The sequence below is a fragment of the Periophthalmus magnuspinnatus genome, chromosome 16, assembly GCF_009829125.3.
Source record: "Periophthalmus magnuspinnatus isolate fPerMag1 chromosome 16, fPerMag1.2.pri, whole genome shotgun sequence".
In the NCBI taxonomy this organism is placed as follows: domain Eukaryota; kingdom Metazoa; phylum Chordata; class Actinopteri; order Gobiiformes; family Gobiidae; genus Periophthalmus; species Periophthalmus magnuspinnatus.
Genome location: NC_047141.1, coordinates 13,625,962 through 13,652,179, shown reverse-complemented (window position 1 = coordinate 13,652,179; position 26,218 = coordinate 13,625,962). Strand labels below are relative to the sequence as shown.

Genomic DNA, 26,218 nt, shown 5'->3' with positions numbered 1-26,218 from the left:
AGCACATAACTAATATGAAAGTAAACACAGGTATACTTTTCATCAGGAATCTAAAATGTGCAGCTCAAATTTGAGTACATTTTATAATAAAAATACATACTTTGCACTGCTAGTCATTTGCTATAAAAAATACCCAATTGTGTCACATGATTCCTTTGTGCTAGATTTGATAGCCTATATATGCTCATAAAGTGATGAAGTAGGAGATTGTAAACCATAAACGTTCACATGACTTCTCATTATCAGTACTTGTATATTGTGGTAAACCAACTCTTCTTGCAATAGCCAGTGAATCATATTTGTCAGTAAGTGGGACGTAGAATGCTCTCAGACGTTTTTTGACAGTTGAAATTGCAGAATTTCCTGTTTGTTACGCAGATGTCAGTCTGATCAGGGTCAGTACAGAACACCAGACTCCGGGTACGTAATTTTCTTTCAGCACAATTTCAACTCTATAAAGTCAAAGTTGTTGCCTACATTTGCAGCACATTTTACTAAATATGAAACAATGAAGAAGAGACTCAAATGTTTTCTTGTAATTTAACTTAAGTGAAGAGCAACCAAAAATGCAATCTTTTCTTTTCTAGGCATCTCAATACACAGAACATTGGCATACCGTCTAAATGTCTAACCCTGTGATAACTCATCAGCCAGGTGCTGGAGGCTATGGGACAAATGTTCAAACTGGACAGTGGAGTACTCATGTATGCGGATGCTGTAGTGACATTCCAATCTGTAAGTACTTACATTTCTGTAGCTGACCAATACATGCAAATTGTAATTCAGTACTGGGGCCCTGCTGTAAATTTCTACAGCACTATTTGTTTGGATTTTAGCAGGGAAAAGTGTTCAGTAAATATGTGTTAAATATTTTGTATACAAATTTGTTTATTTTTTCTGGCTATTAGACCATATTAATAAGTATGTTTGCATGTTCGGTTATCAACATGTCTAAAAAGTCTGTTTCCATTTCAGGTTTATTGGGATTCTTCTGTGGACCAGTACTGACCTGTTATACTGCTAATAAATATGGGGAGAACTGCTGCCTCGGATTTTTACCAGGTGGAATGACAGCCCTCCGGACTCACATGAGGCTCACTTACGGTATTGAGGTAGGTCTAGTTATTGTGTGGTTCATGTTTGTCACTGCTTACACCTCTTACAAAGTCAATCTCGTGCAAGACACCCTTAGAGGAACAAAACGTGGGCATTCACTTTTAAGAAACAAAATGATACGATGTTCTCATTGCGGGTTGGCTTCTTTCACTTAAAGTATAAGCAACTGTGATTCTCTTTCCACAGGGAACAATATGCAACGATGCAATGATGACCGTTTTCTGTGGAATTTGTGAAGTGTGCAGAATGGCAAGAGAAATTCGCATCCGAAACGGAGAAATGGAGGCAGGCAGATAGACTGACTACTAGCCTTATGAAAAACCATGTTTTGTCTTTACAAGCTTAAGATACAGACTATACTGGGGTGTCTAAATTAAGCCCAATGTCAATTGCAATTTCTCCTTCATTTCAAGTTTTCACTGTCAAGATGATATTTTATTTTTGTAAATAAATATATTCTGTGATGTTTGTAAAGAAATGACTTGTATAATTATTGTTAAATTATGTATTTAAATTGTGGGAAGAACTAACAGGAAATTAAATGGAATTACAAAATTAGTCCACAACTTGCTGTGCCAATAGAAATACAATTTGGTGCATTTTTTAAAAGGTTAGAATAAATGTATAATATTTTACATTTTAATCAGACCCCCCCCCCCCCCCCATAGATGTGTTATTTTCTCTTCCGCTCTTCCGGGTAGCTTTGCCTCTGGCCTCTGATTGGTTAAGTAAACCGTGGCCTGGCAACGGGAAGAGGCTTAAACAACACAAGTACATTTTAGCTAGTAGCATTATCGGTAAACACGAAATTAAATAATTTTCTGGATTCAAGCATCAAGATTACACAATGTCGACCCGAACACTGCCTTTGCTTTTTATAAATCTCGGTGGGGAGATGTTGTATATTCTGGATCAACGACTTCGGGCTCAGAATATTCCTGCCGACAAAGCTAAGAAAGGTAAGTGTGTTAGCATCACTTCCAAAACACAGTTACAATCCGCGTCGATGTCTTCACACACACGAATGCTAATAATAATACTTATTAGCATTCAAAATATTGATTGTATTGCAGTTTTGAAAAAATAAAATAAAACACCTTAGTGTCATAAGTTATCGGCAGCACTGACTATCATTTCTACTTAATTTCACTTATTTTTCTTGTCTTTATAATTAATATTGAAAGACTCAACTGTGGCTGACTGGATAGACAAGGACAGGAAAAGAGGTATTACTTTAAACCACATGATACCTAGTTATGCTTAATTTGCTTTTATAGTACCCCTTTGAGAATAGTCAAGCCACGTGGGTCAATGCTTGGTTATAGGAATGGTAATGGGGTAAAGGCAAAGCAGGTCTTGAATTATACATTTTATTATTTCTCTTTGTGTTTTTTATTTCATGTTCCTGGATCTTTTCACAGTGATCAAAGCTGATGTTATGTAAGACATGTGATGAGCTTTTCGCTGCTTTTAGAGTTTTGTTTTTGTTTGTTTGTTTGTTTTGCTTTGCTCCTCTTACTTAAATTCTGCAAGGCATTTGAATGGAAAATAGTAAATCAAAGAGTTATTTTCCCTTTTTCTGTACCCCTGAACAGTTATGAATGACATCATCAGCACAATGTTCAACAAAAAGTTTCTGGAAGAGCTCTTCAAACCTCAGGAGCTTTACTCCAAGAAGGCCCTGCGCACAGTCTTTGATAGGCTGGCCCATGCATCCATCATGAGACTAAACCAAGCCAGTATGGACAAGGTCAGAATCATTTACTTTTACTACTGCTTCAGAGTAGTTTTGTTAAAGATACACTATATATGTTTTCTCATGGAGGCTTGTTTTGCCTGAAATGTTCCACAGTATAAACATATCCATCTTTCATTCATTCACTTTGCTGTCAAAAGTACATAGACTATTTTTAGTGATAAAATACATTTGCAGTAATGGTAGTTTTTGGGTGGAGGGTCCAAAACCCTCTGTTCTCTATAGAAATGTTGCTTTGCGTGTCAAATCAATATCTTTTTCATTAAACAAGCAGATGACAAACCCTGCACCAGAAAGCTGACACAGTGCACCTTTAAGCGATTTAAAAATAATGAAAACTGTATCTGTTTCCACTCTCACAGTTGTATGACCTGATGACCATGGCCTTCAAGTACCAGGTGCTGTTGTGTACACGACCCAAAGACATTCTTCTTGTTTCCTTTAATCACATGGATGCAATCAAGGAGTTTGTAAAAGATAGCCCAAGTATACTCAGCCAGGTGGATGAGACGTTTCGACAACTTATAGAGGTATCAAAGTTTGTACTATGTTTTACTTCATAAGAAAAAAAATGTGTGACTAATCATTGTAATATAAATAATTGCTATTTGCATAAACCTCATCAACAGCATTCAACATCTCTGCTAAATTACCACTGTGGTTTCTCTAACTGTATTTTTTCTCAGATGTATACACCTTTATTAAGTGGAGAATTTCAGCTAATCCGACAAACTCTTTTAATATTTTTTCAAGACATGCATATAAGAGTGAGTTTGCAAATTTGTTTACATTTGTGAGTCTCGTGATCTGATGTCTTCTTTACATCTGGTACCTCTGTTTTTGCAGGTGTCTATTTTTCTTAAAGATAAAGTCCAGAACTCTAATGGTCGCTTTGTACTTCCCACTAGTGGCCCAGTGCCCTATGGAACACAGATCCCTGGTTTAATCAGGTACAATTTAAACAGGGTGTGCCTCATATCAGTGCCATATACTTTACTGGAGTTGTGTCTAGTTATTAATATTACTAAAGTATTCACTATTATTTTTTTAAGCTGTTTTACTAATAATCCTGGACAAATGAAATGGTTCTATCTTCAGCTAATCGTACAATTGAATGGACAAGTTCTTATTTTTGAATTGCATGTGCTAGATTTCATGTGTGTTACAAATGAGCAAATTAATAGAATAGCATATTAGTGTCCAGTGGCACCACTGTATCCAGTTTTTGATACACTGCTTACACTTTTTCATAAAGAATATAGTGACGCTGAATGAAAAGCTGTTTTAAAGTAGAAGCTTAAGTTAGTGCAGTACGTTTCCATAATCTACCGTAGTTTAAAAAAAAAGAGATTGTTTGGGCAGTTTCTTTTCTGTAATTCATTGGTATACTTGGTATTTATTTATATTATAAAATTATAATTATGACTTCAAATGGTTGCAAATGTGCATTTTAAAGGTTAGTTTTTTTATGCATAAACAAATAACTTTATGATTATTAATGTCTTTTTCTTAGAATATTTAGTTGCACAGGTGAGGAGGTAAACAGGCTGCAGTTCACCAATGGTGGAAATTATACATCAGCACTACGAGAGGGCTCTTTTGAAATTTTTGGAGACCGTGTCACCAAATTAGGCACAAACATGTAAGTCTTCCTAACCATTAATTATATTATTATAGATATTTGGGTATATTTAGTATTTTATTATTTTGTGTTATTTATTAACAAATGTGCTAATATTTTTAATCAGGTATAGTGTTTGCCGTCCTGTTGAAACCCACATGTCTGGGACCTCTAAGAACTCTGCCCAGCATCCAAAGGTATGAATTTAAATAAAGTATCTTCATGGCTTTTTTATGTAACTGCCAGTTACTTTATTTACTTACCATTATGTGTGAAAAGGTCAGCACCGCACCTAATCCTCTGGCCAAAGAGGAACTGAACCTGCTGGCAAGATTAATGGGTGGGTTAGAGATTCACAAAGCTGGAAACTCGGACAGCGGTTTTCGAGTTAACCTATTCAATACAGATGAGGAAGAGGAGTGAGTATTTGTGCCCATTATACAGTGTATTGTCATAAACCCTAAATTTGGTTCTAAAGGCAAATTGTAATTTATTTACAGAGAAGCATTATCATTAAGGCCAGATGAGCTTTGTTATGGAGTCATCAGCATCCAAGCAACAAAGGTAAATCTACGGTACCTTTCTTTGCAACTGAGTTTTGCTGTAGAAAAGAAAATATTGTATTGTTCTAATCAGTCAAATAAAGTGAGGCTATTTTTCACCTTTTTATTCCCAATTTGCTAAAACTGATTCTTTTGAGCACTTTCGGTTCAAAACTCTATTTTTGAGATTACTAAGTGTTAAGACAATCTCTTTTTTATCTATTTATACATTTCATTCAGGACCAACAGGCCAATGCTGAGCTGAGTAAAATAATGGAGGAGTTTTCCGAGTCCGGTGACCAGTGTCCCAGTTCAAGCAGCAAAGGAGATGACCTATTGGCCATGATGGACGGCCTGTGACAGTTTCACAAAAACAGAACATCCCTGGAGCATGGCATCAAACACACTGTCAACTGTGTGCTGTTTATGTTGGCCAGATTACTAGCTGCATTCACAAAGCACCACAACACCTTACACATCGGTATAATTTGTTAAGACCATTTTAAATATGCAGCTAGGTACATGCACTGTATTTGTGAATGTTCTAGTAATACAGGGATTTAGACCAATGATGTTTGAATAATTTGCTGTTGTCATGGCATTCATATGTAGTGCAACATTTGCACATTGATTTTGCTCTTTTTTCATAGATCAATAAGCTGCATTAAGTGTTTGTAGACAAACTTTCATTGTGATGCATGATAAAAAACAACTAGAGTCCTAAGTGCCCTATGAAAGGGAACTGATGTGCTCATTTTGTAACACACTGTGTTACATGCAGTGTTGTACAAGGACGTTTGTAAGACAACATGAAATGTGTTGAGATGATATTACAACTTATTTTACCAAGTATTGTAACATGAATGTGGTACTTGCGAGCTGTGCAATATTATAATTTATAAAAATTGAGTGATTTAGTAAACTACTGCACATGTTTGTGACTTATAATATATATATATATATATTTAAACCACATTACATATTACATGCATTTTCTCTGACACACACACATATTATATATATATATATATATATATATATATATATATATATATATATATATATATATATATATATATATATATATAAAAATAATGTCAGAGAAAATGCATGTAATGTGGTTTAAATCCGCTGATGATGCAACAAGATGTCAATCATGGCGTGTGAACTGTAAAAGCGTGTAAAAGCATGCAAGGTCAAAATATTCCAATAGGTGGGGCTGTCACACAAACCATGTTCTAGTTCATTGCAGTATGGAAAATGATATTTTTCGAAGATATATGCGCCAAATTAACCACTAATTGTATATTTAAACATTATTTAAAACATATACCGATTGCTATTCGACCTGTGTTTACCAGCAAGCTCATTTGATTTTAGGATAGTAATTTACTGTAATTCAGTCCTGTTGTGCAAGGGATTTATTTCTTTGCACAAAATTTCTTCACGAAAACATGCTGAGACATTTGTCAAAATTGATTTGGGGAGGATTTTGGGGAGGCCTTTCTAAGGTTGGGACTTTACAAAGAAGGGGAGACAACACAGTATGTGTCCTAAGATTACAGCCTTCGTGCAGAGCATAGAGAAACCAGAGCTTGTGCCAGTCAAAGGCTTGTATTTACTCCTAGCTATAACAAGGAGTTTAGTTGGTTTGAAAAAGAAAAAAAAAAAAAAAAGATAAATCAATGATCTGCCATTTAGAAAGCACACATTTTCTCACCTGCCCACCTGTTTGAAAGTAGGGTCTGTGGGTTGTGTCTATATCGGGAAAATTATAAAGCAATAATCGCAACTTGAAAGTAAGTAGTATGCATTTGGCACTATTGTTTTAGTTAACTAATGGTGTGGATATGGCTATGGCACTGATAAACATATGTAATTAATTCACTTGTGCAAAGTGGATAGATTTGACAGCAGAGACATCAGCCGGAAGGACAGTTGATTCATGTTTATTACAACTGGAAAAACGCATCCTGTCCCGAAAATCATGATGTAATGCGTTTTGGCAACTTTTATTATGCAAAGAATTTCATCATCAATGCGCAACCATAAGAAAGGACAGCGAAGAGCCCTTGCCATTGGCTGTGGGAGCTGTCAATCAAGCCTTTTGTGCGTCATTTCCGTTGTCAGGTGGTGCTGTCGCTGTGGAAAGATGCGATCAGCGAAGAGCGGAGGCTTTTCCTTAATTGCTCATTTCGGCTACCGCGGCTAAACATCCTGAAACCAACCCACTGTGGTCGTTGTCGTTTGAGCGAAGGGTCCCGCGCACACACCGCAGCGTTTACCCCTCGAAATGTCCATGGTGTGACGAGACAACGCAGACTTTGCCCGGCGGTTTCGGCTCGAGGTAAGCGAGGTGGCGACTGTGCTTGCTATTTGGCTTGTCTGGCACGGCTAGCCAGCTGTAATGTTACCCACTTTGTTTAAATGGCCTCCGGGCTGCTCGCTAGCTTTCCATTAGCACATGCTGCTCACTATCAAAGGCATTTAAACCCACATGGCAATTAAACATGGCAACATTAACTGTGCAGGCAGCTAGTTTTTGTAGTTTGCATCGGGAAGCACGACTCCGTGTTGTGCCTTTGTGTGCCTTCACTGTGCCAGCGACTTCAGCAGAGAGATCCCGCAAGCTTTGTTCAATGTACTGTCCAGTTTAGTTTTATTAAATCACTCCACCACAACATGTAAGAGGTTTTTCATACAACAAGCCTAATTATTTAAACTACGCTATGCAGACAGCATTGCCTCCTAAGTTGAGTCTGCATACTGACTCTTTTTGCGTAACTTTGAGAGATTCCCTGCCAGCAGTCCGAGACACGAGGTTGTGGATCGCGCATAATATCTATTAAAATTCAGTCATCTAACTACATTATTAAACATCTAATCAGCTACTGAATGCAATATTGCTATATCATTTTTAACGCTTAGGCATAAACTTTCCATAGACAAGAACTTGTGCGTAAAAGGCGGCTACAACTTGTGAAGAGTCATGTTGTGATTCAGTTGGTCTATATTTTCAGAAGACTGCAGACGAAACGAGAACTCTTCATCGTGTTGTTTTTATGCCGCTGTAAGTGCAAAAGGGCTACATATTGTCTGACCACTACAGCCACGAAATGGCACCACAAACGTATGACAGACCGTGCGTAACGCAGAATGATTGTCGTCTAGTGATTAAATGTGTGACCTTGTGTCCAGTGGCAACAACTATATTTGCGGTCAAGGACGATGGGACTCCTGTAAGAGGTGGTAAACAACTGCTTGCAAAACGGACGTCATGACACAGTAACCAAGACTGTAGCTATTAGCCAAGCACTTTGATTCCTTTACCCTCTTTATAGCATTGGATTTTTAACTTCTGTCAAGTTTGCACAAAAGCCTACGTACACTTTTCCATTTGACACCTACATCTTTTAGTTTTGAATGGTGTTTGTGAATCATGTAGGTGGATCTAGAAACACCTATGCACTTATTTTGCTCAGAGTACTATTTCAGGAGCCCACATTTCTGGTGGGCACTGGCAGCATGTCTCCTCTCCTTTTGTGTGATATGATTCAGAGGCTGTTTCTGTTCTCGGCTCCCTCTGGTACAGTCACACGGCCAGTCTGACAGTCTGTACCGCATCAGAATGAGATATCTGTGTGCTGTCATTGTGCTGATGTCATTTAGGTCATCGTGCAATGGTTGGTTAGACTGACCTTTGCTTTTTACATGTGTCGGGGGTTGGGTCTGCAGCGCTCCAGCTGATAGGTAGATGCATCGCTCAGGGTACATTAGCTCTGATGTTTTTGCAAATGGATTTTATGAGTCATATGTTAGATAGGGCAGTGTTATTTTCTCTATGCTGCTCTGAGTGTACCAAGAGAGATGGGTACACACGACATGCTGTTTTGTGACTTGCAGTGTCGTGATGGTTGGTTTCCACGCTTTTTACTATCCAACCTAAATGTACAATTCAGACCGTTTCTTACAAATTCCTCTCTCATTTAAGTATGCTCTATCTGATGGAGGGTCCACTACCTACTTAATGTCAATAGTCTGTCTGGAATGACCCACCATATGGCTTTAAACTTGTGTGCTATTATTGCGTAGGCCGGTGAGCTCACTTGCCTGGATACAGACAAGTTTATATACTTCTATTTGGACAACAACAAAATGCATAACATAAATGGATTGGATTATTGAGCGCACCTGAATATAGGCTGCACCAACTAAATGTTAAAAGAAAACACATTTTGTACATATATAAGCTGCAGGTTTTCATGTGGTAACATGAGATATTTACCCAGAAAGACTGTACACGGAGGTTTTTTGACATGCTTTTTTTTTTTTCAAACTGTGCCTGAAAATCGGCAATATGGGACCAACATGCCTGCATGTTTAGAAAATAAAACGGAACCAGCACGGGCCATCTGCTTTTATTTCCTCTGAAATCTGTTGTCATCTTTTTACATTGACTAAGTTTTTCCCGCTGCTGCCTCCAACTATCAATTCCTTAATGCCAAGCTTAGGTGCACTTCCTTCTTTCATGGCCAGATCGATTACCTTTAACTTAAAAGTTGCATTATATGCATTTCTTTGTGTGTTTTCCATGATGGTGTGTGCATGATGGGCAAAATGACAGTTCAAAATCAAAACTAGTGCATTCTTCAGCACATAATCTTTCCCCACATCTGTCTCACTTTTGCATTTACTGCTAGAGAGTGCCCCCCTATGGCTGTTAGCCAGTAAAAATATATAAATTAGCCGCACCGTTGTACAGGCTGCCGGGTTCAAAGCGTGGGAAAAAAGTAGCGGCTTACAGTCTGAAATTTACCTTAGGTTTTGTTGTGGATTGGTCATTTGCAGGACATCAGCATTTTCACCCCACAAAAACTTTTGAATTTGCTGCAGTTGTTTACTAAGCAAACATTTGTTCTCCATGGAATCTTTTGTGTGCTTGTGTTGTGGTAACAAATCGTAATGAACAGGACAAGAAGGTATGGAATTTATTTAGCTGAAAATATTGTCACTAATATTGTTTACATGATTTTAATAGATACAAGTTCAGAATATTTCCTCTTGGTGTGATTTTAAGTTCCTCTCTTGGATGGGTTTGATATCCATGGGTGATTATTAGATAGATATGCATCTTTGCACACTACCAGTCAAACGTTTGAACACACTCTTTTTTTTTCATTATGTTTACTACTTTCTTCATTTTATACATTACACATTTTATACATCATCAAATATGATGCAAGATGTGTGGGATTATGTAGCAAAGAAAAACTCTAAAGCTACAAAATATTTTTTGTATTTTTATTTTGAGTTCCTCAAAGTAGCCACCCTCCGCTTTGTGGACAGCACTGCAAACCTTTTGCCTTTTCTCAATAATGAGTCACCTGAAATGGTTTTAACTTCACACAAATTTTGGAGTTATTTTTAGTTAAATTTTTCTTTACTACATTCTATATGTGTTAATTCAGTTAATTTTGTTTTGATGCGTCAGACAGAATCTACAATGTAAATAGTAGTGAAAATAAAGGAAACAAATGAGTCTTTCAAGACTTTTAACTAGTTGTGTATGTGCATTACTGTTTAAATACCAAGAGGCACATTTGTCCCTTGGTTTTACCCCCTTACTGGCATCGTGACCCAATGTCAGTGTAGCTCATGCCACAAACGCTGTCAGCTCATGGACTCGGCGGATGATGACTCGTGGAGATGGAGGCAGATGGGCGAGAGACACGGCGATGACACTGTCTGCTGTCTAGGATCACAAAAAGCCTCATGGAAGTGAGAATTCAGATCAGCCCCAGTGCCAACTGTCCAGACTCCTCTCAGCCCAAAACCAACTGCTTGAGTCCTGATACAAGTGGACATGCCAATGCATGAGCCAAGGGGAAAACGGTTTGCATGTAGGACAGCAGCGTTAATAGACTGCCTTCAGTTAGCAGCACCTCTCATGGCAAACATGACAGTTGGCAATGTCAAAGCTCGTCAGGACCTTTAATTAGGATTATGTACTTTTGGACTAGAGCATACAGTTGGTTGTGGTGAAATTTTGTATTTAAACTTCATGTTTAGTAAGTAGCATACAACTTTAAGTGGAGAGTTGACAAAACTCTCCACTTAAAGTTGTATGCTACTTTTCCTGCTGGAGTCCAACTGCTTGTCTGCATTGATATGTTATTGCTTTGCTTGGATTGTTGCACAGTATGGCATTAAACTTGTTTATCCTCATGTATATGCACGACTAGCATGTGACGCTGCCAGGCCGAGTGACCCCACTCACAGGAAGAATGCCTGTTTTCCAAGGTATTTGTTTAGGCATTTTAGGCAGGTGTTTTCTTGCTAAAGTCTAATGTCATACTGTTTACATAATCCACCTTTTTAAATGTATCAAGCACACTAAGCTCCGATGGATGTCCTTCTATTCTGACCATCTCTCCCTCACACTTTTAATATATGTTGTAAACATGGCTAGGGATGGGATGATATTAAAATTCAGACTCACAATTAGTTTGACCAAAATGATCGCAATCAATGATATTATCACAATAATTATTGAACTGAGGTTTACAATTTTTAAAAGTCACTAAAACCTTAATTGCCATACAATTTGCAGGCGTCTGAGCAATCACCTTTATTGATTGTTAATTTCACTTGCATAAAAAAAAAATAAAATTGAACAATAAATGTGTCAATTATATAACTCTTGACTATAAAAAAAACACATGAACCAACCTGAGAAAGCCCCCAGAAAAAGGATATATGTTGGCATCAACTGTGCAAAATGCTATTAAGCTAGCGATAGCAAAGTCGACACAAACATGTTCCATTATTCATACAAATCCAAACTAATACAAAACAAACTACATGCAGTAGTTTATTTCAGATCTATATGTGTGCAATGATCATGATTATAAAAAAATGACACAATGAAACAATTAATTGTGAACCTTTTTGATCGCAATTAGCAATATATTATATATTGTCCCATCCCTAATCATGACATCTTCTATTAAGTAGCAACTGTTATGTTAAGGTTCTTAATCTCTGTCATGACTATTGCTTGACTATGATTTTGACCTGTGGATTTTTGTGCAATCTTACATAGCAGTTGTGAATGCCTTAGATTTCATATGCCTGAATCACTGTCTTGTAGAGCAAGAAAAAATATGTTGTTCTTCTTTTTATCGGACACTTGTTTGACATTCCATTAAAGTGATATGTGATATTGGCAAAAATGCACTTCATTGTCTTTATTAGAGTCATCACCTGGACAGTGCAGGATTCCCGGCCAATAGAAACTGAGAACTGTGGACAGTCGGATGAATCACTCTCGGTTCAAGGCCCTACTTCCCTGTTACGAGAAACTGCAGAGTTTCATCACATAGGAACGTCGTATCAGTAAACAAAGCATACCTCTGACTCTAGGACAGCTGGGAGGAGCTTAAGACTAGTTTGTGTAATGATGTGTCACCCAATGTCCCTTTATTTTTTGCATGTGAACCTGGTTCCTTATCAAAACACTAAAAAGGCTCGGCATGCCATCCTGCACCATGTCGGAACACGCATGTCCTCTCAGAGGAAGGCTTGCTCAGATAAGCCCCTGTGCAGATTTCTCAGATAAAACATGCAGATTAAGAGCCAGAGGATTTTTTTTCAACTCTAGACTACAGCAGTGGTGCAACAGATGGATCATTGCTGGAATTACAGGCATACATTGCAATAGACTCTAGTGTGGGAAGCCAAACGAAATGGAGTAACAAAGTACTTCACCAATGTACCATTCAGTCTAGGTTCAATGCCGTTAATCAAAAAAGGACAAAAATGCTTGTTTGTCAAACCTTCATTTGCATTGTTTTGTGTTATCTATGAAACACTTTTTTTAAGTTTTAATCTTCTATCTTCATGTGAGTTCAAAATGATTATGATTTATAACTGAGTGGTAGCACTTTTACATATATGTATATATAAAAATAAATAATCCTAAAATTCTGGCTATTGAGGTTGTATGTTGGTTTGGGAACTAATCTAGAAGCCTTTGTTTTGCAAGTTCCATTTACATATGAAGAAGAGAAGGGCATTTAAATGGCAGATTGCAAACTATTCGTGACTGTGCCTGTTGCAGCAGTTGAATTGGAGGTGTTAGCCCTCACACCAGCGGCCATCACAGTGAATGGGGCTATAATGGCCTCGCGCACTTAGGTGTTGCTAAACGCGTGGGAGGGAGATTTCAAATTGAGTAGGCGGAGCTGCCCTGAAGTTTACCTCCATTCACTTGTGAGCTCACACCACTAATCAGTAGTGTTCTGACCTTACTCAGGCCTAGTCTATTTTTAAAATTTTCCATTGTTTTGGCAAAAGATTACAGCTGCTATTCCTGACACCAGTCGCAGCATGTGTCCATCAACGTGAATGGAGTAAACCCTGGAAGCGGCAGTCTTTATCCTGCAAACTAATCAGATTTATTTCACCGCAGAGCTCCAGTATGTCCAAGAGGCGCTCGTCGGAGAGGGGGGCTGGAGAGACATCGGGCAGGGCCAGTAAGCTGCAGTGTCCCGGGATATCTGGCAACAACGCCAAGAGAGCCGGCCCCTTCATTCTAGGTAAGCCTTATGTTCAGGAATTGGAGCTGGTGAGAAGCATGGGAAACATATCTAGGTGTGATTTTTATTTTTATTTTTTTTTTTAATGGGATTCTGCCAAGTTAATTCAGTTTCTGTTTAAACTGACAAACTAATACAAGAATCGCATTTCAGAACTACATGGTTAGTTTATGCAGGATATTTTGTTTGTGGACAAAACAGTGGTACTTAAAAAATTGGGATTTACCAGTTGTGTCCACTCAAATTGCGATTTTGATTGCACAAGAAACCTAGTCACATTTACAACCAAAAAGGATTGTCCATTAAAGCTTTTTGTATCACTTACTATAAAAGATACTTTGTCAACGAGCTTTTATACCTGCATTGCATTTAGTATATCAAATCTGTAACCATGGAGCATAATGATATTTAGGTAACCTGTTTGTCAGCTTATCTCTTACTCATGAATGACTCACTTCCAGCTTTGACCTGACCATAGTGAAACAAAGGGTCAAATACGCTGCCCAATACACATAATACAAAAACTATATGGGTAATTTGTACGTAATATCCGTATTTGTATAATTTGTGTGCATGAGTGATATCGTGGGGTACGCAATGCATCCCTGAGACAAGAATTTCAGGAATTTTGCTGATCCCCAAAACACCAGCCAGAAAGTGCATTAAGGTTATTTCGTTATTGCTTCTCCTCTTACCATGCATTTTTCTACTGTTACTATCACTACTATTTGTTAATGGAAGTGCCAACAAAAACATTACACGCGGGGTGTTAATAGGCACATGCACACGCTGCCTGTAATGAGCTGTGGTGAGAGAACACACTCCAGTTGCGTACACAGTCTGCCTTTTGCTCATGCAGCTGTTCTGTTTTTCTCAACACTCACAGGGCCTCGCCTGGGCAACTCACCCGTGCCCAGCATAGTGCAATGTCTGGCCAGAAAGGATGGCAGCGACGACTTTTACCAGCTCAAAGTAAGTCTGAGTTAGGGGTGTTATAGATACTTTTTTGCAACATCTCAAACATCTTCTGAATATTGTTAAGTGCCGTAAATGCCTTGTTGAGGTTGAGTATCACACAAAAATGTGAATGGACTGTAAAATGAAACCCCAAAGGGCACAAATAAAACTCTTTACACTTGTTTTACTCTTGTTTTGGAGATTACCTCAAAAAGAGAAAGTTGGGTCTAATGTAATTACAGACTAAACTTTATATTCTAATGTTGCATTTATCCAAAACGACAATTGCAATATTATCATTTTGTATACATCTCCCGCCTCTAGTTAGAATAATTATGTTGTTTTGACAGTTCACCTCCCCCCGATGCTCACTAAAAAGACCATATAATTCAATTTTGCCAATAGACACGTGAACCTTTGACCTCCCCTTTTGTTGGTGTATCTTTTACGGCCCTGCTGTCACATTCTGGCACAAGCGACAAAACTGTGGCCAATCTGTGTGTTAGGAAGGCTATGTGATGGTTGTTATACAAGGGAGGGCTCTAGGAGTGTGCGGTGGGACAGAGGAAGGTGGCGCCCCACCTGGAATGTCGACTTTTAACCCCTACGACCGTGTAGTGAGTCATAGCACAGCCCCCCTCGCACACATGACTACAGCGCCTCACTGTCTGCTGCATGGCTGTTTACATCAAGACTTAGGGGGCTCCTGGAAAGCTGCTGTGGTGTACTAGCATTGTAGCTAAAATGGATTGGTTTTTTTGAATTGTAAAATGGACTGTTCATTTGATGGATAATCTATTTCCTGTGTTGATCTAAATGTCATGCATGTTTGTGGTTACCTTAAGTTGAACCTTTTGTTGTGCATTTATAATAAATGCAGTAAATAATTATGCATATGCTTTTTTTTACAGCTAACTCAGATCTTGCCCTTTTGTAAAATAAGTCTTTTTTCAAATCCCCATTTACATGGCCATTGTCTGATTCTTAAGAGGGGGGACCCACATACATACAGTGGAGGACAGATGCCTGATCTCAAAGTATTGTATTGACTGGGGTGGTTCACCTTAAAGTTAAGAAAGACCAAAGTGTTCTTTTAGAACAAAAAATGTACATAAAAAATAAAAAACAATTGCTCAATTACAGAAAGGGGTGCTCTGAAAAAGCTTTTTCCAAAAAGAGAGGCTATTTATGTTAACTATTCCCCAAAAAACGCTTTCTCTCGAACAAAGCATTCTTCTTTGTGCTACTAATACGCTGCTGTCTTGTGACCTCCTAATGTTTGCTCTGTGTCTGGTGTACAGATCTTGACACTGGAGGAGCGGGTGGATTCTGCCGGGGAGACGCAGGAGGAGCGGCAGGGGAAGATGCTGCTGCACACAGAATACTCACTCTTGTCTCTGCTGCACAACCAGGATGGTGTGGTTCACCACCATGGCCTTTTTCAGGTACAGCCAACTCATGGAAACCCACTCACTTCCTGCTGTCAAGACCCAAGTTTTTCATGTGATATTTTGGTTTTGTCAACTACTCTGCAACCACTTTTACATGAGGGTTGGCACATCCTTCCTGAGGTTATTGCATTTTAGCACTCTGGAGTTGTTTATATTGGGCATCTGTATTGAAAAAAAGAGAAGCAACCGACATAATTCTATCCGTTATTGATATTTAACTGGATTCTCTGCATTTTTCAGATACATTAGATAGAGGCATATTTTTTTGTGAATGGAAGCATGCATCAGCCACACCTCGCACAGAGAGGGAATATTACCTGGAAGAGATCACTAGATTACTCAAACATGCATGAATGATAAAACCTCTTCAGGCATGTTTTGATGAGAGAACGTTATAACATGGTAGAAAGATCCTCTTTAGCACCTCTTTTAAAGTTCTCAAATTATAATATAGTGTAAAATCTACACTATAAAGTGTTGCTAATTGGAAAAAAATATGTCTTGGTAATGAACTAAACAATCAGCATTGTTAATTTCATATTGTCAGAGGTAAGTCAGTCATCAGTCTAGCCAGCTGCCTGTATTTCCTTATCAGAGTTCTTTCAATTGAGAAGCGGGAGCAACATTAAAAGCCCCAGCTCTATGGCGTCATCCTCTATTCAGAGCCACATCCATTCACAATGCCTCCCCCTCCCTCACCTGTCTTCCCGTCTGCCTCCTCTAACTTTATTATTGTTTCATCTGTCTCATCTCTTTCTCTCTCCACTCCCACATCCTGTGTGCTCTGCCTCTGTCACTGTGCTCAGAATAGCAGCATTGAGCTTCTTCTCATTTAGGACACCAGATATTGATTAGATTATTATAGTGCATCTTCACAAAGGGACTTCATAATGGAGGCCATCCAAGGTGCTGACAGCGTCTGAAACAAGAATCAACAACCTGATACACAAATTGATAGGGTTCCTGCACAGTGGGTGGAAGTTTTGGGATGTTTTGTTCACTTCCTTATTCTTATAATTGTTCCTTTTGTAATTTAAGTTTGTGATAATGCACTGTAAATTGATACATTTCCTATAAATCGATCATTAGAATGTGACTACATTGCAAATATCACAACCAACTTTAAGCTGTTTAGCAAATGTTTATTTTTGAAGATGTGTTATTTCAAGTAGGTCAAGGTTAGTGGTAGGTTTATGGTTAAGTTTAGAAACAAGTATATTGGTTAAGGTTACGACATCTGGATAGGTTTTGCACGATGAGATTGGATTCAGGTGTAAAAGAAAAATGACACTACCAATCCTAAGCATTCAAAACCTGTCTTGTCTGTTGGGCCTCCAATATGCATTCAATAAAGCTAACAGTGTCTGGCTTTTCTTGTTTAGGACCGAGCCTATGAAATCGTGGAAGATATAGAAGCCAACAAAATCCGTAAGATGAAGAAGCGCATCTGCCTGGTGCTGGACTGCCTGTGCGCTCACGACTTTAGCGACAAGACCGCCGACCTCATCAACCTGCAGCATTACGTCATCAAAGAGAAGCGGTTAAGCGAGCGCGAGGCAGTGGTCATTTTCTACGATGTGGTGCGCGTGGTGGAGGCGCTTCATAAGGTTAGGACATTTGTGTGTTTTTGTATTTGTTTTGCAATGAATGAATGTGTAAAGTATCAAACATATTTTAAAAGTACTATATAGGGGTGGGCGGTATTGACAAATGTGTACTTTTTAATCACAAGAATAATCGGATGATCTGTTTGGAATCCACTTTGGTTGCACAGATGCTACATTTTCAAAAATTTGTACTACTAGAGTACTTAATTTTGAGTGCTTGCTGATACACAGTACTGACACCAGAAATGTACAGGGTTATAATAGCTTTATTTGAACAATCCTATGAAATGAGTGAAATTTACTGCATTAGGCCAACTTTTCACTTTAGAACACTTATTTAACACTGCTTTAAAATACTTGATTATCTAATTTAACACGTCTTCAGAAGGTGATACCATTTTGAAGTTCACTGGGTGCAATAAGCCATTATGCATTATGATTAGTGCAGAAAATGTTCTTTAATTTCTCATTACTCATTTCCTACGCTCGCATGCCACTCCTAGAAACAAACTAGTTGTTTTGATGGTCATGAATCACTCTGCATGACATGAAGTAACTTTTTTCCCTTTTCTTTTTGCTGACAGAAAAATATTGTGCACAGAGACCTCAAGCTTGGAAACATGGTGCTAAACAAACGGTAAGATGAAACTATCCAAGCCATCCTCCCCTCCGCTTGTCAATCATTTATACAACCAGAAACCTCACTCTTTAGTTGTTGCCAGTAATTCTTTTAGGAGTTTTCGCTTAGCGATACCATTGACCGTCCTGGCCCAGGGGTCACATTCTCAGACTAAAAGTGAAATCAGTCATAGGAACTCAGAGCCCTCCGTATGCCCATCGCCGGCCCTGTGTTGATTAAAGGCCGATGATTCATTCCCCCTGAATGGCTTTTTGGAAGTGCTAGTTCTTGTGCTTTTCCTCGCAGCTTTGTTCCCAGTCCAGAGTAATGGTGCATAGCGATCCACACAGCCGGGTTCACCTCAGGTCACGGGGGCTGTATTTCACACAGAACTGAGATGAACCTGGACCTGCTTATAGTATTGAACAGTGGTCGCCTCAGAGAATTGCCTCTAAACCCCAGGACACAAATACTGGTGCATTTTATTTGGCAGTTCATGTTAAGCAGGATAGTATGTTTGAGCACCTAACCATTTTGGGGGTTTTCAGCAAGCATTAACAAAAATAAAACTGAGATAAAAGTGTGTGCCGCAGATTGATTTCAAGTAATTGTGCTATTAAAGTAAGCTGTACATTCAACCTGCCTGCAACATTTTGCTCTTGACTAGTCCTGTCACAATAACACATTTTGAAGTCTGATAAATTGCGAAAGAAAATGTAGTTGGTAAATGATAATATTGAAACTAATTTAGGCCATTGACACAATAACCCTAAAGCAAAATTGTCTCAAAAATCTGAACAAACTGCAATAAACAAGTTGCATGATGAAACACTTTAGTAGTGTGTATCTGTAATCTGTGTGTGAGTCATAGAAGTTACTTATTCAACTCACTCCAGCTCAAATCTGACTGCAGTAGAGAAAAACAACTATTAAAATCCTCAATAATGCAAAGAAAAAGTACCCATAATAAATATTGACCTCTAAAATGATAAGTTGATATAATAATTATCGTGACAGGCCTACTCTTGACTCCTGTGGTTCCTCTGTTTACAGTCATTTGAAATGTATCATTTCCAACAATGTAATGTTATGGCTATTTTTATTATTGGAAATCCTTAAGTATTCCTTGGTAATCGATTACAAAATCGAATCCTTTATTTGGAAGAGAGAATGAAAGTTGTGGGGATAAAATGTTCACACATCACAGGAGCAATGATGGAGTTGTCCGACTGGTGACCTGCGAGTGTGAATCCATGTCTCTGTCACGTTCCTGGCTTATGGCTGCACCGCACACTCTGTCAGCTTCACAGCAGCAGCGTGGTGGCCATGGTGCTGATGATGAAACAGAGTGTTTTGGCCTGCACGGCAGAGCAGGGTGTTGGAGAGAGAGGCAGACGAGCGGAACACTTCGTCCCAGCTGGAGACAAAGGAGAGGTCTGCCAAGGGCCCCATAGCTCAGAGCTGACTCACACCAGGCTACACTGCTCGCACATCCATACACATTAATGTACCCAAGAGTTTTTAGTGTTCAGTTTGAATGCGACAGCCCATCCTTTTTCCTCTTTGTCACTTTTCTCGAAAATTTTGTTCAGTGTGGTTTTGTTGTTTTTGTGCTTCCCATCATGTCCCTCCACCCAACAGTGCAGGAAAGCAAAATCGTTCGTAGTTATTTGTCTGCTGGAGACTCACCTGATATGATCTGATATCAGTCTAAAGGGGACGTTTTTTGACATGCTTTAGTGGATGACTTGTAACCACTGACACGTTCTCATTTTCTTCTTGACTTCCACGTTGTTCTGACAAATGCAGTGGTCTCCTTATGTCAAAGTGGCCAGTGTTTAACCTTCTTCCTGCCTGGCCTCATCAGCTGGTGTATTTTCAGCAGAATATTGCATGGTGGGAGTCATGAGGATCATTTGGGTTTCTGGTTTCCTGCTCGGGTCATATGACCAGGAAGCAGCCATGGTGTGGTCTCTCATCTGTCCTCAGGGACCCTTGCCTCATGAGGCAAACATGCAATTTCATTTAGCCAATCTCCGGTGCAAGAATAGTGCGCTGGAGTCGTGATGTGCTCAGACAAAAGGGCAGGCTCCTTCATAAAGGAAGCTTTTATGTGGAGGGGCCTTGAAGAGCGCCTCACTGTACCTCGGCCCGGTCCTTGAGCACGAGGCCACTGTATGGTCTTTACAAAAGCTCATCATGTAACTAGCAGCGAGTCGTGACCACTCAGTCTGTTAATTGATGTGAAGACTTTAATATTGGGGAGAAAATTGTGTTCTTCACAGGAGTTGGCTCCAGACTTGCAGTGAAGCAGTGAGTGTGAAAGTGTGAGAGAAAAGAGGAAGCTGTTGACCTCAGGCTTTGTAGAAAGAGGATGTGGAGCATGATCCAGAGAGGAGCTCCAGACAATGTCTGCTTCTGAGTACATGTGCATGAGAGGAGCATGCCACTCATGTGTGGGAGCATGCACTCTTCGTCTACACATTTTAAAGCTTCTTGAGCTTTATATATGTCTGTGCCAGACCATGATCAAGCTGCATTAGTCATCGAGACAATTATCCCAAGCCACAGGTTGAGTCATATGTTTGTCTAAGTGTGGGTTCTCTATTTTCCTTCTTTGCTGAAGACACACACTGCTGTGCAGCTGTGTCTATTCATTTTGTTTAGAAAAAGTTAGTTTTACTCTACAACAACTGAACTAAATATAGTTTCAATGTGAATCACAGTAACTCTACATTCTGCTGCATCAAATCTGCCCACTAAAACTGCGGGTCTTCTTGGGTTATGGAGTGCTGCAGTGGACTGTTAGTGCCACAGTCTAAAGATTAAATGATTGTGCATGCAATAATAAATGCATATCAAAACTTATTGGTACTGTATCAGGTAATTGCTGTTGAAAGATTGAAGTTCTATTTCAGACAGCCGCAGGAAGAAAGCCACAGGACAAAAATGAGTAATACCTCAATGAGCTGTGTGGGAGCGGCTGCTTTATGGACTAAAAATGTAAATGAAACTGTGTTGCACAAGAATCTGGTTTTCACAAAAAAAAAGCTTCACCTTTTTCTGACCTACTAATGTGCAGTGCTACAAATACTTTTAGAATATGTTCTCATATGTGCGCTCACTCTATGACATTGTAGATGTTTCTAAATACTGTCTGTTTAGCCATTGATATTTTAAACAAGAATTCTAATTGATGATATTTTTTGTTTGTTTATTTATTGCACAGGACTCATAGAATCACCATTACGAATTTCTGTTTGGGAAAGCACCTGGTAAGCGAGGATGACCTGCTGAAAGATCAGAGAGGAAGCCCTGCCTATATTAGCCCTGATGTCTTAAGTGGTGAGTGAGAAATACATCCACCGTGTGTACTTTCAGCTATGCCTAATGTGGCCTTATAGGGCAGTTTTAAGGTTGCACAATATTTCAGTTTAGTTTCGGTTTGATTATCTCTTAAAACATGTTGCAATTTGACTTTGACAACTTTGGGATTTTATTTTTTTTATTTGTATGTCTATTTTGCATTTTTTAATTTTTTTTTTTTTTGTGTGTGTATTTTGAGTAAGAGCTTTTATACATTGTAGTACCTTCCACCATTAACTCTATAGTGTAGTTGGCAGTGAGGCGTGTAGATCGGCATAACGTGACAGGCACACAATTAAGCAGAGCTCCAGTGAGTCATGCTCTGAGTCAGTGGAGGGAAACTACTCCCATCTCCCCCGTCCCATCCCCCGCTGCATGTGCGTGTCACAAGCTTCAACAATAATTGCCTGCTGCTATTGCTGCAGCCTGCCTGACTGTAACAACTCTGGCTGTATAGCACTTTAAAGGTTCACCTGCATCTATCATCACCCATTTAATATATCGTGGCAGATTAAAATGCAGTGAAATAATTGTGCAAGGTTTTTTGTCAATGAATCATTCAACATTGCTGACTTTGATACTTGTGAGTCACTGTTTGGCAAATATAGGGATTGTGTTGTATAACCCAGTTAATTGCTGTTTTTTGAAATGTCTCAGTAAGCATTGTTCTGTGTGATTGTGTGCAGGACGGCCGTATCGCGGTAAACCCAGTGACATGTGGGCGCTCGGTGTGGTCCTGTTCACCATGTTGTATGGCCAGTTCCCCTTCTATGACAGTATACCTCAAGAACTCTTCCGCAAGATTAAGGCTGCAGAGTATTCCATCCCAGAGTGAGTATCACGCACTATGGTTTCAGTAATGTGCATGCACAGTGTATAGCAGACAAACACCATACAGAACCAGACTCTCTGTGTCAAAGGGATGGCCGTGTGTCCGAGAGCACTGTGTGTCTGATCAGGAAGCTCCTGGTCCTGGACCCTCAACAGCGGCTCACTGCAGGAGAAGTCCTGGAGTCCCTTAGTGCCATCATTGCCTCTTGGTAAGGGCTCCACCTGCTGGACAAATGAATAATTGCAACTGATGTGTGGCACTTCTTTGAACCAAATGCGTTTGCACAACACTTAACTAAAATGCTTCTTGCCTATTCAACTACAGGCAATCTGTTTCATCATTGAGTGGCCCCCTGCAGGTGGTACCAGATATTGACGATCAGGTCAATCACGCAGAACATCTACAGGACGTGAGTGACCTTCTCATAAGCATAGCTTTATTAACTGAGCATATTTATACAGCTGGTCAATGGCAAGCCCTTACTAAACAAAAATATCCTCACTTTTCAGGCCAAGGCTATTGAGGAGTCCTCGCAGTACGAGTTTGAGAACTACATGCGGCAACAGCTGCTGCTGGCTGAAGAGAAGAACACTATCCATGAGGCAAAGAGTTTCCTCAGTAAGCGTCAATTTGGCAGCATCCCTCCTGTGAGACGGCTAGGTCACGACGCCCAGCCTGTCAACCCCCTGGACGCTGCCATCCTGGCACAGCGCTTCCTCCGCAAATAACCCTCAGAGCCCTCTTTAGCCTCTGGTCTCCAGGCACACAGACTGTGGAGTCCAGAGAGGACTGAGCAGAATGAGCCCAAAACTAAACAGAGGGCTCTGAAGGGCCACCTAGTCATCCTGCAGGGCTGTACATGTGAGGGGCACACAATGGACAGACCTCTTCATATGTGCAGCTGTGCAGGGAAACATGGATGCCTGAAGAAGGTTTGAACCAAAGGTTCTGGGCCTCAGCACAGCCACAGTGTCACTGTGCAACGTACCTGGGGACACACGCTCTGCCTGTGGTGACCCTCCCCTGAACACTTCCTCTGGACCCTGCTCAGGGCCAGAACATGTAGCAGCCCCCTCTCCTGGTGGATCATGGTATTGGATTTCAGATGTCACTCCCTTCCTCCTCTGCTCCTCCTTAACAGTCCGGTCCTGTCTGAACATCAGATCAATCTACCTCCGTCTCTTCTCTGTTGGTAAACCATGTCCTCTGTTTGAGACAGGGGATTGTAACAACCTGTCTTGATGCCACCAGTGACATAAAGCATTAATGTTTTCTGTCCAAGTGATAATTGTTTGGAACCCTTTTTTGGTTTCCCAATTTTGAATAAGCTTTTTTAACACATTTACCTTTTTGTAGCGTTTTCTCCCTGTCTTTGGCATTGAAAATGAGAATCTAAAAGGCTGTTTACAAGCATCCTTTTATTTTCACCAAAGCATTGTCTCCACGTCTAGCTCATCCCTGTGTAAAAATAGCATCTAGGCAGCTAGTGTGCGGTACCTGGAAACACCACGCCAAGAACTGAATAGGACAAAACTGTTGGACCTCTTGCCAAGGCATTTTTATGGTATCGCTTCCTCAGTGTCTCTGTAGTGAACATTGGACACTGTCAGTTTATATTGCCAAAAATCATGTCTTAAAAGTCCTCTTAGCCAAGGAACTGGTACCCACAGCCTCATTCAGAATCACATGGCTTCCAGGTATCCTGACTTCCCCGGTCTCTTTCCCTCTCTCTCTATTCCAGTGGGACAAGTGTTTGAATGTGAACTGTATGCTTGGAGAGGCCTGCAGTGTCCACGGGGCCAGGTGAATTTGGGCCCACTGTCCCTCTAAGCTATTCTGTGTTAACTGGCCTGCCTTGGTGGCTGTCACTGTGAGATTCAGAGTAGGCTTTACCAACACAGGGCTTGACTGAATGTGTTAGCTATCCATCATCATCATTCACAAATGCTAGAAAACAATCTCATAACTATCACCATTGTTAAGCCCTCACTTGTATTCCATACTGTAAGATCGACATTGAAAAGAGTTTGTTTTGTTGCAGCAGTGTCTTTTCGAACCATGGCAAAGCTACTAAGCAGTGACTGTTAGGCATCCGTGTACTGCAACTGGGCTTTGCGTACTGGTACTAGCTTTAGGCTATCTACACTTCCTATTTATATTGAAACCATTGCATGAACTCTTTCAAATGTTGACTTCTTTGTAATTTCATGTTGATTTATTTATTCATTCAGTTGTGACTTTTTCTCTTCTAATCAAAGGGGCTTGTGTCCCATTGCAGCCAGACAAACCCCTCTATGAATGCTTAGCTTTAAAAACATTTGTGTTTCTATCACTATTGATTTAAAGTAGCAGTCTTTCTCTTATAATCAACCTATTCTTGCCATTTTGCCACACACACTGGCCCGATTAAGCTACACTAATATTGAGACTGACTTGTGTATAAATCTATTTTTTAAGAAATGATACTCTTTATCTTTGGGGATTTTGTTCTTAGCAGTTTTCTTTCATCACTAGGTCCAACTAGAGGCTGTGCTCTCTGGTCAGTATGTAAATGACATCTTTTACACATTCAGTCGATAAATGAATACATTGGGAAAGCGTTCTCCCACCACAATGTGAAGCTATGGTCAAACAGCAGTATTGTAGTAGTGTAGGCTCACCAGAGAAGGGTGTTTTTATTTAATGTTTTATTCACCCTGGCAATCGCTGAATGCTCACATTGAACGATCATTTGTGAATGTGGTCTCTTCGGCATAGTCCTTTGATGTAAATTTGAGTAATCTCTCCCCTTTTAACACGTTTCACATTGCTAGCTAGTGGATTGTACCACGTTGTAATGTTATACAGAGCTGTGTGGTAGTAGGCCGCAATGTGGACTGAAAAGCATGGAATGTGTGTGAGGTAAAACTGTGTCAAATGTTGCATGATTTAAAACTTGCACGGCTTGCCAGAGCAACCAATAAGGACTTTTGAGGGATTTTGCCCTCAAAATGAAAACTGTATTCCCTCAAAATTGGAGTATGTAAATTTCAGTTTTTTATGATTTTTCTCTCTAAAGTCTCTGCAAGTAACTTATATATTGCTGACTGTTTCTTTAACTGGAATCCAGGTGTAGGATATGAAATGTGTTGTCAGTGGGATAAGTGCTGTAAGCTGCTTGGTCAGACACGGGCATCTAGATACATAAAACTGCATAATTGTACAGATAAATACAGGTTTGTATAAAAAAACATATTTTTGTACTACATCAGATCTCTACATGCATGTCAGCAATAAACTTTGATATGGAAAACATATCTGCCTCGTGCCGTGTGATTTCATTGCCAGCAGGTGGTGCACTTTCGCAGTGGCTAAAGGAAGTCAATCAGCATCATAATCATGAGAATGAGCAGCAGTAATCATGGATCTATGGCAGCAATGGGTAATGTTTGTTTTTCTCCTCTGTCTCCCATGCTCCTCACTGCTGTACAAGATCATATTGATCCATAGAAGTCAGTTGTAAATCTGACTTGGTGGTTGCTATGCTTATCTTCATGGTAAGTAGGTAGTGTCAAAAGCACTTTGCATCAGGCTACTTCTACTGTTGATGCAAAGCACATATTCCATTGTCTTTAGTTTTTACTTGTGCACATTTAGTGTTGGGGATGGGTGAGAGGTTCATATTCAGATGGTATATTGATTATAGTGGACCTATTCTATAATGTAGCTTAAAATAAATGCATATGTAAATGAATTGGCAACATAATATTGTCCA

General features: G+C 39.6%; 3 protein-coding genes across 3 annotated transcripts; all 3 read left to right on the top strand.

Moving 5' to 3' along the window:
• Positions 1–287: 287 nt before the first annotated feature.
• Positions 288–1,455, top strand: LOC117383899 (cornifelin homolog). The gene is made up of 4 exons (XM_033981145.2): positions 288–420; positions 588–735; positions 976–1,112; positions 1,303–1,455. Exons 2-4 carry the CDS (start codon positions 624–626, stop codon positions 1,411–1,413), a joined length of 360 nt encoding a protein of 119 aa, XP_033837036.1. The 5' UTR covers positions 288–420; positions 588–623; the 3' UTR covers positions 1,414–1,455.
• A 387-nt stretch (positions 1,456–1,842) lies between these two features.
• On the top strand, positions 1,843–5,958 carry oscp1b (organic solute carrier partner 1b). Its single transcript, XM_033980954.2, has 10 exons — positions 1,843–2,075; positions 2,712–2,866; positions 3,235–3,402; positions 3,559–3,639; positions 3,719–3,822; positions 4,386–4,514; positions 4,621–4,690; positions 4,773–4,912; positions 4,994–5,057; positions 5,276–5,958. Exons 1-10 carry the CDS (start codon positions 1,964–1,966, stop codon positions 5,393–5,395), a joined length of 1,143 nt encoding a protein of 380 aa, XP_033836845.1. The 5' UTR covers positions 1,843–1,963; the 3' UTR covers positions 5,396–5,958.
• A 1,157-nt stretch (positions 5,959–7,115) lies between these two features.
• On the top strand, positions 7,116–25,758 carry stk40 (serine/threonine kinase 40). The gene is made up of 11 exons (XM_033980382.2): positions 7,116–7,382; positions 13,506–13,632; positions 14,519–14,604; positions 15,891–16,034; positions 17,423–17,647; positions 18,232–18,284; positions 21,496–21,611; positions 22,319–22,463; positions 22,553–22,672; positions 22,789–22,873; positions 22,974–25,758. The coding sequence occupies exons 2-11, from the start codon at positions 13,515–13,517 to the stop codon at positions 23,190–23,192; spliced, it is 1,311 nt and encodes a 436-aa protein (XP_033836273.1). The 5' UTR covers positions 7,116–7,382; positions 13,506–13,514; the 3' UTR covers positions 23,193–25,758.
• The last annotated feature ends 460 nt before the right edge of the window (positions 25,759–26,218 follow it).

Excerpts from the sequence above, each read along its gene's own strand:
- LOC117383899 (XM_033981145.2), top strand. The coding sequence starts at position 624 with ATGTCTAACCCTGTGATAACTCATCAGCCAGGTGCTGGAGGCTATGGG. Across the intron at positions 736-975 it reads CTGTAGTGACATTCCAATCT|GTTTATTGGGATTCTTCTGT; the intron begins GTAAGTACTTAC and ends TTTCCATTTCAG. Across the intron at positions 1,113-1,302 it reads GGCTCACTTACGGTATTGAG|GGAACAATATGCAACGATGC; the intron begins GTAGGTCTAGTT and ends CTCTTTCCACAG.
- oscp1b (XM_033980954.2), top strand. The coding sequence starts at position 1,964 with ATGTCGACCCGAACACTGCCTTTGCTTTTTATAAATCTCGGTGGGGAG. Across the intron at positions 3,403-3,558 it reads CGTTTCGACAACTTATAGAG|ATGTATACACCTTTATTAAG; the intron begins GTATCAAAGTTT and ends ATTTTTTCTCAG. Across the intron at positions 4,515-4,620 it reads ACCAAATTAGGCACAAACAT|GTATAGTGTTTGCCGTCCTG; the intron begins GTAAGTCTTCCT and ends ATTTTTAATCAG.
- stk40 (XM_033980382.2), top strand. The coding sequence starts at position 13,515 with ATGTCCAAGAGGCGCTCGTCGGAGAGGGGGGCTGGAGAGACATCGGGC. Across the intron at positions 16,035-17,422 it reads ACCACCATGGCCTTTTTCAG|GACCGAGCCTATGAAATCGT; the intron begins GTACAGCCAACT and ends TTTCTTGTTTAG. Across the intron at positions 17,648-18,231 it reads TGGTGGAGGCGCTTCATAAG|AAAAATATTGTGCACAGAGA; the intron begins GTTAGGACATTT and ends TTTTGCTGACAG.